Genomic DNA, 15826 nt, shown 5'->3' with positions numbered 1-15826 from the left:
CAGGATTTTCTCGTCGAAGCGCGCCTACACGAACACAACTCAATCAGCGAAACTCGATTTGCTGCGCACCAAAGGAATCGTCGCGCGCCATCTCACTCTCTCGGTGCTCAATGCACGAGCGGCTATATAATGTACCCTGATCTTTAAATTGATAGCTTCGTTTAGAATTGCGGGAATTTTGCGTTTGTCGTTTTTAATCTTGTTCCGATGGATGGTTACGTAAGGCTGCATTTTTCCTTCCAAATTAATAGAAATGAATCATACATCGATCATATCCGTAAAATGTTCTTTTAAAACAAAAAATAAATAAATAAAATAATGAAAAACTCATGTACTTAATTATCCGATGGAACGCGCTTGGATTATAGGAAATCATTAGTGTTTGTATAATTTATGAAATCATCTATATGCAAGCGTGTCCTTGTTCCATTCTCTCACAATTTGTACTTGTTATATGTAATAACGAATGAATTTATATATAAATAAATGTACATATGAACAACGGTTTCGACGTAGTATTAATCGTTGAATGGTTTCCACATTTTACGAATATATAATAATATAATATATATTAGTAATCTTTTGGGTACGGAGAAAAAAGCCTTGGCGTTCATCGGTAAATCATGTAAGTTAATGTGAGCAACAAAAACCAAATGAAACAAACCTAATCAGCAGGTACAAAAATCATCGTCGAAGAGCAGAGCCTGCCGTACGTGGAATACAAAACTTCTGCCCGCAGACGCGCCGTCAACGACGATCTCGAAATATACTCGAGCTCTCCCACCAGATTTATTTTGCGCGCGTCTGTTCTTTCGTTGTCCCGCGAGCATTTGCATATATACATTGAGCGAAAAAAAGCGACGGCTGCATTGACAGTCATGGAGATGATCGCACTTTTACTGGGTTTGGGCAGTCGTTGGCCCGGCGTGCAGGGCAGCCGCCTGCGTGAACTGCTACAGTCTATGCAGAGGTAAGCGCATTCACACACACACTTCGAAAGCGAAGCTCTGGTGCGCTGCGCAGTTCGATACCGTGCGCTGTGCCCATCCGGGGGGGCGCAAGCGAGAAAACCTAACCTCAAATGTGCTGTGCGCTCCTGTGTGCGTGCCTGTGCTTTGCTCTTACGTTATGATAAGACTCCGCGGTGTTTTGACTACGATTTGCCGTGCAGCGGCCCGATAGCGTCGCGACTTTTGCCCATCGCACACACAGTCTTCAAGCTGGACCTCATACGCTCGCTCACCTCCCTTCTCTCCTTATTCAGGCCGAACGCCATGTTTCCTGCTGTCATGTTTGTTTATGCTTTTTTGTATACATATATCGCACCTCTGGTCTTTGTTCGCTTTCCGTTACTTCATTCTTAATGTTTTTGCAGCAGTGACGACGAGCCATCCGATTACTATCCTCCAAATAATCAAGGACCTAAAGACGCTAACGTCATTGCCAATAGAAGTGTACTCGAAGTACGTACATTTTCAAACAATATATTTCTTTTTTCAAGCTTTTGAACGTTAGTTCCAGTTATTAATCGTTTCATCATCAATTTTAAAATGTCTGATTGAACAGAAAGATAAAACGTAAACAATTACAGCTGTAATTTTTACAGAGCTAAATATAGATAGCTAATCTATACTTTTAATCTTCATTCATTCTCTGATGTTCCAGTTTTTTAAATTCATCAAACGAGTTGAATTTTACAACTTTTTTTATGTTTTCCCATCTTTATTATGTGACAGCATAATGCAAAATAGCGACTATTGCATTTTTAAATCAACGATAATTTTCTGCAAAATAATAGATATTTAATTCGTTCAAAATAGTTTATCTTATAGCAAAGAATAATGACATAAAATAGAAGAAATTGTATTGAAGTTTTTTCCAAAAATACTCATTATGCTAAAAAAAAAAATTAATTTACATGATTCGTTTCAGAAAAGCGATATTAGCCTGCTAACAAGACAAGCCTGCGGCTTGAACTATAACGATGACTTATTGACACCATCAGTGCCACCTTTGATTGAGCGTCGCGAGCAAGGACCGAATTTCACGTGTGGGCAAAGATGCAATATAGCCGGCAACTTTTTGCCAAATCATATGCAAAGAATAGCTAAGTACAACAACAAGCCATTCTGCGGCACATTCTCACAGGATGGAAACTTTTTGCTCACTACCACGCATGGTTCGTACAATTTTTTTTCTTTATTAATGATTGCTGTACGATGCACACGACTGTGCAATTTGTTTATCTGTGAGTCCGTAAATACTCTGGTGGCACAACTTCGAGCGCCACCTACTGTCATTAAATAATATTACGGATAGTGTTTTTATTGACAAATGGAAAGTACATTATTTTATAGAAAACTGAAAGAAATTATTTTTAGCAATTTTAGTTGATTTGACATTTCAAAGATACTGTTTTAATAATCATGAATAATAAGATTACTTTGCAATTGCAGATAGAGTTGTACGCTTGTATAAATGTATAAATGGCTGGTACAACGAGTACAAAAAGTTCTCCGTCTCGGCTGTTGGCTGGAGTATTCTGGATACTGCCTTTAGTCCCGATGCTAATTATTTCGTTTACTCTAGTTGGTCTGATTATTGTAAGTATATTATTAATGAATAACGTGAATGTCTATTGAATATATTTATTATTTTACAGTGTACATGCATTCAGTTTATGGGGATCCACAGCATCGAGAACCTCTGTTGTTGAGCGCGGAGCATCCAATGTTCTGTGTCTTTTCAGTTGTATTTTCCAGTGACGGTCGCGAATTATTCTGTGGCGGCAACGACGGATGCCTCTATATCTACGATCGAGGATCTCAGCTATGTTCAAAGGTAGTTATTTACCTATTTTACCGATTTGACACTTAAAAATACGAAAAGCTGTATGTACATTGAAATTTTGTTTTTAAGGTTCGCGGGCACAATCACGATATAAACAGCGTTGCGTTTGCCGACAGTTCATCTCAAATTTTATACAGTGCCGGCGACGATGGTTTTTGCAAAGTAAAATATACTCGCCCACTCAAAAGCTCTTAAAATAATAATCAATTATAATCACGCAAAGTGTTACTTTAGGTTTGGGATAGGCGATCATTACACGAAGACAACCCACAGCCGGTTGGTGTTTTAGCAGGTCACTTGGGTGGAATCACTTACGTTGATCCTCGAGGCGATGGAAGGCATTTGATAACCAACAGCAAAGATCAAACTATCAAACTGTGGGATGCACGAGTCTTTTCGAGTAAAGAGGCTCAAGATACTGCATCGGCATGCGTTAACATTGCTAACAACTCATGGGATTATAGATGGCAGAATGTACCAAAGAAATGTTAGTTTGTTTAAAACAAAGTTATTAAAAAATTCCAAATTTTGACGATTCATAGTGACCTAATAAACGTTTCATTTTTAGTCTTATATCCGAGAAAACCATTGGAAGGTGATACGAGTGTAATGACTTATCGCGGACATATTGTAGTACAGACTTTGATTCGATGTCACTTTTCGCCAGCTGCAACCACTGGCCAGAGATACATTTATACAGGTTGCGGTACTGGACGAATTATAAGTAAGTGTTTCCTCATTTTCATTTATTCTACGTAACGTATGAAATTAATTCATACATTCGTATTTTTTATAGTTTATGATTTACTCACCGGGAAGATTGCGAAATCCTTGAAAGGACACAAAACAGTCGTTAGAGATGTTAGCTGGCATCCGTACAATCCAGAAATCGTCTCGACTTCGGTAATACCATTTCGCAATATTTTATCAAGGAAATCAATTATTTTGAAGAATAATTAACTAATATCGTTTTTCAGTGGGACGGTGAAATTGCAAGGTGGCGATACCTGAACGAAAACGACGTAGATGATTTATCTGCTGCGACGATGGAGATGATGTCTGACTCTGACGACGAATCATCAATACCAGCAAGACGAACGCGCAGTCAGACTGCCAAGCGTTCGAAACGAGTATGGTTCAGGAATTTTCGTTAGAAAATATTAGAACATCTTCATAACTTTTCGAGAATAATACCACTCGACCCACTCGACGTTTTCTGAAAGAAGCAAATAACATTGTGATAAAAGTTCGTGAAGAATTACTTGTAATATATACGCGTTATGAAAACATTGTACATCACATAATTAATTCGTAAGCGTTTGCTATTTTTTTTGTTTATTATTGATACAGTTCTTTCGCCGAGATAGAAAAACTGTTATTTAAGGTATTAATTATTATTCTCTAGCTATAATTTCAAAAGAAATAACTACTTTTTTCACGAGCGATTGTGATAAAAAAAATTAATAAAAAAGAAAAATGATATTTTTCGACTGCTTGTAAAAAAAAATGTCATCATAGATTAAAAGAATATAGTATTTAGTGAAATAATAGTTGTTCACATGGAATATTTGAGTCGCAGTAATGCCGATATTATGAAATGCAAAATAAATGTACTTTCGTTAGAATAAGTTTCGATCGGTGCACATTACGTAAAAAAATGTATCTTTTTATATATATATAGTGTTTCGTGGGAATTATTCGCATCGCGGTTGATATTCTGCGTGTTTTTTATAGTTTCTTAGGGATTCAATGTAAAAAATTACGTTATCTGTCTTATAAAGACACCAAAATGGTGAAGAGAATAAAGTGCGAGTTATTACAATATCCAAAGAATGTATCTGCATTTTCTATACATCCCGTAAAAATGAAGCTAGATTTAAACGAGGTCGAACGAAGTTACACCTGTTGCGCCGCTGCTAACTGCGAATGGTAAGTACTTCGCGGACGTAGAGTGAGGAGTCCCCTTTTTTCGTAATTCACTTAATTTTACTCTCCGGGGCTTCGCGAGAAGCCGACGTCGTCACACAGGCCTTGAAATGCGATTTTGATGTTCCACAGGGTCTTCGGGCGGAGCGCGGTCGATGATGAAACTTGCCTTTGGTTATACGCGGTGATTTTACGTTTCGGGTATTGATGCATAATGAAATTGTGCGCTGACGTTTTTCAGATTAGTTTTCAAGATTTAGAATACGTGGAAAGAAAAAAATAAAATCAACGTTAGAAATAAACGTTTTTTTCTAATACAGTGAAAACATTAATGACAACTACAAACAAACAAACATTATATGACATAATTAAAAAATCCTGAAATAATAACGTTTTTATTTATTAAAGAAAATTGATGCATTAGCTTATTACAAAACGCATGGACGGTAATTATCTCAGAAGACGAAGTCATAGAGCTAATCGTTCAATTAAATTAATAAAAGCAAATGTGATCGCTTCATATTGATTTTCCGTACTTCAGAAGTCTCCGTATAGTAATAATAAAAAATAAAAAAATAATTGCTCAATTAGCGAATAACTAACTGATTTTAAAAAGCATAACAAGGAGACGCAAATCAATTATAAGTTACAGCGCAGCAGACAAAATTTCTCACGTTATCCGAAAAGAGATGCTCAATGTCGGTCGAGGCATTCACGAAAGGGGCCAATGTCGCAAGCGGCGACCTTTTTTTCTACTGTCTCGCCGAGAATTCGAACGCGCGTGCGAACATTACGCAATCGTCACTAGCGACGTTTTCTCATTTCCTCTGAGGCGCAGGTGTCAATTGACGTTCGCCACGTCTCGTACGTCGCAGCTCGCCTCCCTTCGCAATTTCGTTCTTCCTCGCCGCGAAATCCAATATACGGAGCGAAAAGTGCCGAGCGGGCCAAAGAGATCGATCAACCGGAAGCGCGCTCATAAAATTCGCTGCTCGCGCGCACAGCCGAGCTCCGTTGCGAAGACGCACTTGATATTTTTCTCAGCCTTCTCGACCGACTCGGCACGCGCCGAGGGAAAGTTCAGGGCGACACTCGCGCTGACACTAATTGACGTTGCTCGAAGCGATCGCACGCGTCGCGTGGCTTTAATAGGAAATGAAATTGCCTCGTGCGCGCGCGCGAGAGCTAATCGCGTCGCGACTGATCGCTCGCGTGCCGAAATCGTATAATCGGACGTCCTTTGGAAACTGTCGCCTCGCCGCGCCAGCCCATAGTCGCGGGATTTTCTCGCTTCGTTGCCGCGGGTCGAGGACTCGAATCGCCGACGACGCACCCTTCGCGCGTGCACGCTCGTTTTGCCGCGCAAACCGGCGCGCGCGCGCTCGCACGATCACGCGATAAATCAAAATTATCTCGATAATTGTGGCTTACGTAGCGCACACCCGCGAGATGCGATTTGTATTCAATGTATGCCTGAAAAAAAATTAATTACCTCGATCAAGTTGCGTTCGATATGACGCGCGTCCTGCGAGAATTAAATGTCGCTATCAACCTATTTAACGTTAAATACCTTTGGGCGAAGCATCAAGCAACTTCAAGAAGCCAATCGCACGGCCAATCGACCCAAGTGAAATCTCGCGAGTATAGGCTTCGCATGCGAGGGCACCGTTAACGCGAGCGCCCCTAACTGCCATAAAAAATCAGACTAAGAGTATGCATGTGGAGCATTCATTTTTACGACGACACGCCAATTAGCATAAGGCGCATTTGTTTCAGTTGCCGTTGGACCTGAGAACGAGCACGTAGCGCGCGTCGTCGCGCAAAAAACAAGAAAAGACGACGAGCAATGCGAACGTTCGCGGCGAGCCTATGCAATGTCATTCGTCAGCGGTACGTCGACAGCTTCGCAAGTTGGGACGAAGCGCGGCATCGAGGGGCCGCGCACGTAGCGAGCGCGCCGAGATACAGCGCTGTATTCAAGCTCGCGCGGTAATTGACCTGTTACACTCCAGGGAAATTCGGGGGGGCTTGCGCCGCCGCTGCCCGAGTTATCGATCGAACGGAACACCATACGGTGGCTTCTGTTCCACTTTTCACTTGGCCGTGCTCGCTTTCGTTACGCTTTTGGATGAACTCTTCCCTTTTCTTTCTATTTCCATGTTTGAGCTTTCTTTCTTCTCGTATTACAAAATATAACAGCTTAAATAATAATTAGAACGGACTCGGCGGATTTATTAAATATCATTCTCATTATATGTGTCAAGCAGATTATTATTACCGGTTTTTTATTTTATATTATTGTAAATTATGTATCCGAGCCGTAATATAGTAAATACATTAGCGAGCGATTGCAACATTCGCGCGACAGACGCGTCAACAATTTATACGAAAAAAAAAAGAAAATGAGATGGAAAGGCAGCAAGAGAGGTGGGTGCGGGTGATGATTCTGCATTGGTTTCACTTTGAATTGCTGATATTTCTCGAGGAATTTAGAGCAAAGTTCGATTGCACACAGAAATATTGATTCGTTTTGGTGATTTATAGATTTACGTTCGAAGTATCGCGAGATCAAGCGCCCTGTTCGAAAAACTGTGGTGCAAATGCTTCCAAGCGATCGCACCTGAGATTATTTCGAGGAAAAAATATGACTGATTAGGAGATTGAGTGGCAAACGATACAAAACATCTATTTTGAGTATCAATGATTCTGAAATATCGATCGAGTTTGTCGACATTTAGGGAAAAAAATGCTTCCAAGGACGTTCTCGAGAAAAAACGAGCAGAGAACTTGCAACACTATGAGTTTATAATCCCAAGAAAATTATAATAATCGTAGAGTTTAATTCTGTTTAATATACGGAACGGCAAATATAGGACGATACCTTCTTCCAACACGGTTGACATAAACTGAATGTTTCGAGCCTCTCTCAGCAATACGTATATTGCAAAATGACTTATCGTGAAAAAAATCAATCTCCTAGTGATTTATTCTTTCAAATCGATAAATCTATCGCGAATTTGTAAAACTGGTCGAATTTGTAAAAGAATGTCGCTTGGCAATCGTGCCAATGCTAAAATTGTTCCGATTCGACGTTAACGAAAATTGGCGAGCGCACGAGCAGGTGAGACAAGGAGAGCGCTCGCGATTGTTCGTCGTTTTGCAGTCGCGCGCGGGCGAGTTCGCGCGGCTGTGTGCACGTGCGTAGAGAGGAACGCGGGGGGCTGCAAAAGTGCCGACGAGCCAAAGCCGATAAGTCTTAGCGGCGCGATCGGTCTTCTGGCGAGCTAGTTGCCGCTAAGAAACGCCGGAGTGTGCTTGCGATCAAGGCTACTTTTGTCAAGCTGCGATCGGTGAGTTTGGCGGCGCATCGGTCACCGATAAAGGAGCAACGACAGCTTTTCCCGAACGTCACTGTTGCATTTCTTTTTCTACCGAAACGCGGCGTAGACAACTCTCGTTCGGGATAATTACGTACAGACGCTAAACGCCAATTCGTTGGAACTCGACGCGCTTTATCTTCGTCGGTCGCGATAATTGTCTAGAAGCCCATTTTTATTGCTACTGAAACAATTATTTTCTCGCGATTGATATTAATCGATGTAACAGGCAATTAAATAGATCAAGAATAATGGCCAGCATAGTTGAAGTGCCACGCGAAAACCTGACGGCTCAAGAAATCGGCCGTCGAAATGCCGTGCCAATCATATACGCCAGAGGTACTCACTACGAAATTGGATTTGATATCGTAAGTCGTCAAACTAAGCGATAAAGCTATAGTAATTTTTCTTGTATTTATCGTAAAACCAATAGATTCCTCGTTAGATGCCGTAATATGCATTCGAAATGTGTTCGTTGGACGTTTATTGCATTTAGCAAAACTAACATTACAATAATTTTGAAAGGAGTCACTTTAACGACGTGCTAAACAGTTATTAGTACGGACACTATAATTTCCAGCTAAGCACCTGCATATTACATTTTTTAATTAGAATTACACAACTACCATCATCGACGCTATTCATAAGAATATTATATCGGAACGTCACGACTTCAGATTATGAAGTCTTTATCATATCAACACCGACAATTGTAAAATCTTCTCTCTTACATAAATCACTCGGAGAAAATGACATTGAAAAGCCGACGCGTGCGCGCGCGTATCATGAAATTAGAATAGAATAGCAATTAGTAAATGATAGTCTCGGGTATCTTATCTTCTGCGATGCATCTTGCCTGTTATGAAAAAGAAATTTTAAGCTCGCGATCAGACGATGCGCATACATTGGAATTTATAAGTTGTGTCGGATGTTTCGCGATAGTGATTCTTTATTTTTTGCAAAACGAATTAATGTTACACGGTGCGTTGTTACGGGTAATCGCACGGATTGTGCTCGAGTATTAGCTAATATTGTAATTGCAATTGGAAATCATTTGGTATCTTGTTACGTGCACATCAATCTGATTTTATCGACGGTCATAACAATTTTTGGATAAAAAACGTTGTATCGTCGTCATTCGATCAATTGATTTTTTCCGCACACGCGAACTATTGCAAAATCTGCACCGTTCCACTTATATCGGCACTCCCTTCGACATGCACCTTCGAGCTTGTCAAATCTAATACATGTAGTGTAAAGCGATCGTAGTCTATGTGCATTTTCAACGTCACATTTCTTTCTCTTGCTATCTGAATAAATTATAACCGCTTCGCTGTAACTAGCGGCAAGCATACTTTTTCATCGATTAAAAATCACCACTGTAAACAATTACAAGCGATAAACATCAGCCGAGGAAAAAAATGCTTTGCTTATCCCGACAATCGAGAGAAGCGGTTAATGAGCAAAAGTTTGCGCTTTTTTTTTAATTTGCATTCGCCGCGCAGCAAGAAACGCAAGTTTGCCGCAATTGCAACCGTCGATAAATCAATATAAGGACAAGTAACTGCTGTATTATGTTAATTCGCTCCGATGTACGACTCTTGATAGCGTCCGCACTCGGCGGCACTTACAACTTTCGAAACGTATCTACTGGGCAAAGTTAAACGAACGTCGTTTGACTTCTAGGGCAGGACGTTCGCCAAGATCATTCGGGACTTTGTCGATCAGTACGGACCACTGAACGAAACCTATCTGGCACTTTACGAGACGCCGGATGGCAGAAGAGTTTACGACGAGACGCTTGCCTGTGTCGAGGAGCAGTTTCCGCAGTACTTGAGAGAAATCAGAGGTACTGCCGATGGATCCGGAGTGCCTTTTTACAAGGTAGATCTAATCTTTATTAAAATGTATTCGACTCATTAGAATAAACTTCACAGCGTGCTGGCTATTTTTTAAAAGTTGACTGATGTCGGTTTTTAATAATCAATAACAGTCGAGTAGCTCGGCGATCACAGATTTTATTACCGTGCAGTCAAGATGTTTACATGTAAGAACTTGCATTAGCAATCGCTTGTTTTTCAGTACGCGAAACATTGTTTTAATTGTGATCTAAAGTCATATGATCGAGATACACATTCAACGCTCGAGAACTTTGATCGGTAAAAACAAGCATGAGAAAAAGTTAACATTCCGTAAAAATGGCCGAAGAACAATAACCCTAGCGTCACTTGAAAAATCCACGCGCAGATGTCTTAAACGCTGCGCGCACGATGAGTCAATATTTGAAAACCACTCACTCGCGTGACTTGCAATTAAATAAAAAATTTATACATATCGATGCCGGTTTCCTCGATATAATGAAAAACTCGTTTTTTTTTCGCGGAAGCGCGCATAACGTAGCAGGATAAAAGTGAATTATGTGCGCAGCTATTTCTCATGCATCTCGACGACATCGTACCGAATGTGGCGGCGAATGGCGCAAGTGGAAATATCCAACCAGTCGGCTGCTCCACTGTGATTTGCAATCAGCCTGGACAGGTGACTAAATAATTGTATTTTCTTTCGGCGAAGCAAGTGCGTTTGCGTTGGATTCTCAGTACATGTGTCGCTCCATTGTTTCCAGATGTAATTTCGTTGATTGCGGAGAAATAGATTGGTGCTATTTTAGCGTCGCGGCAGAGCTTACTGCGGTCTAATTATCGTTGCGAGTGCACTCGTACAGGTTTTTGCTATTGCACGGAATTGTGCAGAGAGTTCATTATCGAGGATGACGAGCGAAAACAAAACTTCTGATCGTCTTCAGTGAGAATATCGTAACGTCGAATTGATTATTAGAGTCGAATAATTATGCGTAGAATGCGAGGATCGCAACTGATCGCGGCCAAAGATAAAATTGAATGTCACGGCTTCGGATCGCGTATTTAGCTGCGCATCGAGACGAATTACCGTAAAGCGTCATTCTCGAACATTCGTAGGAAATACTGGGTCACAACGAGGACGCCCTCAGCGAAACTCTGAATCACTGGTACTTGGTGGATGCCCACGTAACGGAGCCGGGCTACCCGGACGAGAAGTTCTGCTCGTTGAGCTACGCAGGCTTCTTGCCTGGTTACACCATGGGCTACAACCACCACGGCCTTGTCTATTCCATCAATACTCTCAGCGCTAAATCTCTGCGCTCGGGAAAAACGCGTAAGTTTATCCATGGGCAACCGGAAAATGTCTGTGACTTTCGCTGCAAGCTCGGCTTTCGTTCTTTAGCAAGGTACTTCATTACGCGATCGCTGCTGAGCGCGGAAAATTACGTGCAGGCGCAGATGATCTTGCGAAACGAAGGCTACGGCGCGGCCGAGGGATTCGCCGTGAACATGACGTTCCAGCAGGAGGGCGATCGTATGTTTCACAACGCCGAAATCGGGCCGGTCGAGAAGGGACAAGCTTATTCGCAACTGAGCATACAAACGGCCAGTCCGGGAGAATACTTTTATCATTGCAACAAGTAAGTACGCGAGTGAATCCCACAATGAAATGCACCTTTTGCCCACGCACAATCGCACAATTTTTTTCCAATCCTATGGCTTCCGGTTAAAGTCTTGTCTTGCCGTTTGGCACGTAACGTCAGCAATAGAGATCATTTCGCGGTGACTTTATTTTTTTTCATCCGTCGACAAAAATATTGTATACCGAGTAACTATTTAAACTGGTAACTTGAAAATTTGCTCATAACTGAATGGCAGGTTTTTTCGCTTGTAGTACTTTTCATACATGGCCGTCGCATTGCCTTAAAATACACGGTCCCATCCCACTCTACGTGAAAAATATATACGAAAACCTTATCGCAAATTGCGAAAATAATGTTAGGTTTGCCTCGTGATTTAAAGGAAGTAAAGTTGTACACTGTTAGCCGCTTGAACCATGGCGTACATGATATTTTTAATTGTTGAATATATTAAACAATACCAAAAATTATTTCCAAAGATGCGATACATTGTTTTCGATCTATTTTTGGAGTAGAATACACTTTGTTTATTTGCGATCTAAACGACAAGAAAAACTTATCCGGGAGCCGTAGGGCTGAAATAAAATTTTCGCAATTCTCTCTTTCTCTCTTTGGGACCCCAACAATTGCATTTCATTTTGGAATTTACTCATATAATGCAGACGCTTCTCACTTTCAGACTTTTCATAAGAATTTGATGGCTCTTATATTCACAGGTTTATTTTTAGTTTATATAAGAATCATTCTACCCATTATTTGAAATGAGTGGCTCGTAAAGTGCACAGATTAATGTTTATTTATTTAAAACAATAATTTTTATAAGTCTTATCGGCAATAAACCCTTTTAAGAATGAAAATCGCAAAAAATTATTCCATTTTGTCGAATTTACAAAATTCGTAATGAAAATAAAAAGATAATATTTTAATAATTTTAAAAATTCTAATTTTCTGTAAATGGTGTTTCAGTTAGTTTTACCTGTTATAATAACATCTTTGGCTTCAGTGATATTAAACGCATGAGAAATAAGAAGAAAATTAACTGTATATCAAATTTCCGCTTCAAATTGATGCATAATTCACTATGATTTCACTACTAATTTCCAAGGTTCAATTTTTGTTACGATAGAAGTTTGCTTCGGTTAATTATAACTTTTCAGAAAACTTATTCATCATAAACATAGAAGAAGTAATTTTATCCCACAGATAATTTCAATGTTCAAAATTGAATTCAGTACTCGATAAATTACCTCAAATAAACAAAAATGTACTATTTTTTAAATTTATTTGAAAAAAAATTTGTTTTATGAAAATGTCTATCGATAAAAATGCAGTAGATCTCATGAAAAGCTTTAAATCAGCTTTTCGTAAATTCGTCAAAATTACATATTAATTTTGCGAATAACGATATTGACTTTTTAATAGCAGGAACAGTTCGCCATTAAATAATTGAATTTCAAAATTTTCTAAATTCCAGATATATGCGGTTACCGGTGCCAGAAGTCGATGGTTTGATAATCGACAGTAGCATTCACAGGATGCAAGCGATATGTAGGCATTCACCACCAGAAAACCTTCAAGATTTAATCAACATACTGAGCGATCAAACGGATGACGATTTTCGCGTCTATCAAGAAATCCAACCAAGCGATTTCGTCAAGACCATTGCAACTGGTAAGTTAAAATGGTATACATTGGTGGTATTTTTATTTACAAGCTTCCTAACGTTTCAGGCATTTTCGATTGCGTAAGGAAAACTTGGTCAATTTATACGGATAAGCCAAACTGTACTAAGCCAATTGTAGTGCTTCCACTGAAGTTCAAGAATGACGACGCAGTGTGTTGGAATACATAAATGATAGGGTCACTACCTCACTCCAAAGATTATTATTATTCGTAAAATCTCACCAAAATGTATTAACATTGAAATTCATACCAATGCATCTGTCTTGCCTGATATACAAGTGTATTAATTATGAAAATATGTATTTCACTTTTCTTTTTTTTTTTTCTAAATAAAGTGCAGATAGCACATGCGTCAAAAATGAGTCATTTATTGCACGAATGACAACACTACTTCCTACATAAGGTCGTAATTTTTTTATTTTGCTACGGGCTCTAATCATCATTGTCTTTATGGCAAATGAAAAAAATTACTGGCAATCCTTGTTACAAGTGTATATATATAATCATGAGTTGCTTACTTGATATCGAATGTATCGAGAACAAAAGTGTTGCCACGTGATTGTTGTTCTCCTGAAGAGGTAATCGATACGAGATATACACATCTCTCAACCCGAATGTGTTGCGTATTAATAAATAACAAGTTCATTTTAAAGAATTAAACGAGCTCGATTCGGATGACACATTCCGTCGGATTAAAGTATCGAATAGACGCAAAGGCGCGGTTATTCTGACGCGACGCGGCGGTCACCAATTCCGTCGTAATCATTTTTTATCCTGTGATTCTCGCAAAATTGTCATATTGTGCGGAGAACGACCGTCATCTGCGTACAACATACTGCGCAACACGCGCAACTAATATACAACTTGCTGCATACTGTACTGTTTGCCACGGTCTTAACGACGTCGCTTGATTGGATTGCTCGATAGACGCGAAAATCGTCATCCATTTGATCGCTCAGTATGTCGATTAAATCTTGAAGGTTACCTGGCGGTGGATGCCTATACGTATTGCTTGCATTTTGCGAATGCTATGTCGATCATAAAACCATCGACTTTTAGTACTGGTAGCCCCATTTATTCGAAGTTCGGGAAATTTGAAAACGCAATTATTTAACGGTGCCGAACTTAATTTTGTCACTATTGACCTGTTTAGTTTAAATCGTTAAAAGAACTGAATCTTGAAAATCATATTTAAAAATATTACTAGTGAAATTGTTTATCTATTGGAATTTTTAAGATTTAGATGTACACTTAATTTCCTTTTTCTTCGTTCAAGCCAAAGTTATGTTAATAATTAAAAGTAGATAAAACTTCAATAACAAAATATAAAAATATTGAAAATTATCAAAATACATATATTTAACTCCTACTATTATTACGATTATGGCTATTATTTATAAGATGTGAATAAACAATTAATTATTATAGAAACTTATTTATGCATTTACGTTTACCTTGTATCCTATTTTTGAAGTCTGTTGTTCATGTACTGAAATACAAACAATTGTTAATTATAATTTTGACGTGTAACTTTATTGACCCCGCAGTTTAACAGTCTTCAAATTTATAATCGACGACATACTTAACTGTTAATGCAATTATTAAATAACAATATGAATCGAATGGAAAAGCTCGCACGCCTTGTTATGGATTCTAATTACTCTGAATGACGCTGTTAGCTAATATTAGAAACAAATATTCACATGATCAGCGGAAAATGTTTAATAAAGATTAAATGTACTTTGTAAAAAAGTACGTAAAGATCCCTCGACAGTGCTCTTAATTTCTTTCTCATGCACTGCGGAAACTGCCCCTCCATATAAGCAAGCGTCTCCTCGAAAACTTTCCTACTTTTCAGCGCCTGATAGAGTTACAATAAGTAAGTCTCGTTCATACTGGTCGATGAAGTCTCGAACGATTTTGGCGAACGTCCTGCCCTAGAAGTCACACGATGATTGTTTAACTTTGCCCAGTTACATACGCCTTGAAGACCATCGAGAGTCGTGAATCGAAACGAATTAACATAATTCAGCAGCTGCTAGTTCTTATATCGATGTATTGACTGTCACCATTGCCGCAAGCTTGCATTATTTACTGCGTATCCAGTAGAAATAAAAAGAAAAACTGCTGACTTTTGCTCGTTAACTGCTTTTCTCGTTTGTCGAGATAAGCAAGGCATTTTCTCCTAGAGTGATGTTTATCGTTTGAAAATTTTCACAGTTACGCTTGTTACACAACGGCAAGGAATACAGATTTACTACCACTTATAGCGAGGCGGGTTTCCTTTATCGAAAGTGAGAGAGAAAGAGAGAGAAAAAGCGACAATTAAAATTACACGGATCACTTGCAGTGCATATATCGGATTCGACAAACTCGAAGGTGCATGTCGAAAGGAGTGGCGATATCATTGGAACAATGCAGATTATGCAATAGTTTGTATGTGTGAAAAAAACAATTGATCGAATGACGATGATGCAACGTTTTTATCCAA

At 39.3% G+C, this 15826-nt stretch overlaps 2 protein-coding genes across 7 annotated transcripts; both read left to right on the top strand.

Annotated features, from left to right (window-relative positions):
• The first annotated feature begins 848 nt into the window (after positions 1-848).
• LOC131673864 (DDB1- and CUL4-associated factor 11) lies at positions 849-4657 on the top strand. Of its 4 annotated transcripts, none has more exons than XM_058952209.1 (10): positions 849-970; positions 1376-1463; positions 1933-2179; positions 2457-2603; positions 2663-2841; positions 2920-3012; positions 3085-3337; positions 3419-3574; positions 3647-3753; positions 3828-4657. In XM_058952209.1, the coding sequence occupies exons 1-10, from the start codon at positions 879-881 to the stop codon at positions 4002-4004; spliced, it is 1539 nt and encodes a 512-aa protein (XP_058808192.1). In that variant the 5' UTR covers positions 849-878; the 3' UTR covers positions 4005-4657. The 4 variants fall into 4 exon arrangements, with proteins under 4 accessions (XP_058808192.1, XP_058808195.1, XP_058808194.1 ...); XM_058952212.1 differs by lacking the exon at positions 849-970 and adding an exon at positions 1014-1291 and having other exon boundaries at positions 1379-1463; XM_058952211.1 differs by lacking the exon at positions 849-970 and adding an exon at positions 1014-1291.
• A 3317-nt stretch (positions 4658-7974) lies between these two features.
• LOC131673875 (beta-alanyl-dopamine/carcinine hydrolase) lies at positions 7975-14710 on the top strand. 3 transcript variants are annotated; one of them, XM_058952228.1, is made up of 8 exons: positions 7975-8126; positions 8383-8521; positions 9840-10037; positions 10581-10691; positions 11129-11345; positions 11415-11652; positions 13127-13323; positions 13383-14707. In XM_058952228.1, the coding sequence occupies exons 2-8, from the start codon at positions 8405-8407 to the stop codon at positions 13502-13504; spliced, it is 1200 nt and encodes a 399-aa protein (XP_058808211.1). In that variant the 5' UTR covers positions 7975-8126; positions 8383-8404; the 3' UTR covers positions 13505-14707. The 3 variants fall into 3 exon arrangements, with proteins under 3 accessions (XP_058808211.1, XP_058808212.1, XP_058808213.1); XM_058952229.1 differs by lacking the exons at positions 7975-8126; positions 8383-8521 and adding an exon at positions 9067-9186 and having other exon boundaries at positions 13383-14710; XM_058952230.1 differs by lacking the exons at positions 7975-8126; positions 8383-8521 and adding an exon at positions 9713-9745 and having other exon boundaries at positions 13383-14708.
• Positions 14711-15826: the final 1116 nt, after the last annotated feature.

This window comes from Phymastichus coffea, unplaced genomic scaffold, assembly GCF_024137745.1.
Source record: "Phymastichus coffea isolate CEN01 unplaced genomic scaffold, Cenicafe_Pcof_1.1 PCOF00202, whole genome shotgun sequence".
NCBI classification, from domain to species: Eukaryota; Metazoa; Arthropoda; class Insecta; order Hymenoptera; family Eulophidae; genus Phymastichus; species Phymastichus coffea.
Note: the sequence above shows the minus strand (reverse complement) of the source record. Positions and strands in the feature narration are given on the sequence as shown.

Coding starts and splice junctions, on each gene's coding strand:
- LOC131673864 (XM_058952209.1), top strand. CDS start 879: ATGGAGATGATCGCACTTTTACTGGGTTTGGGCAGTCGTTGGCCCGGC. Junction 2,842..2,919: donor GATCTCAGCTATGTTCAAAG/GTAGTTATTTAC, acceptor TTTGTTTTTAAG/GTTCGCGGGCACAATCACGA. Junction 3,013..3,084: donor GCGACGATGGTTTTTGCAAA/GTAAAATATACT, acceptor GTGTTACTTTAG/GTTTGGGATAGGCGATCATT.
- LOC131673875 (XM_058952228.1), top strand. CDS start 8,405: ATGGCCAGCATAGTTGAAGTGCCACGCGAAAACCTGACGGCTCAAGAA. Junction 8,522..9,839: donor ACGAAATTGGATTTGATATC/GTAAGTCGTCAA, acceptor TTTGACTTCTAG/GGCAGGACGTTCGCCAAGAT. Junction 11,653..13,126: donor TACTTTTATCATTGCAACAA/GTAAGTACGCGA, acceptor TCTAAATTCCAG/ATATATGCGGTTACCGGTGC.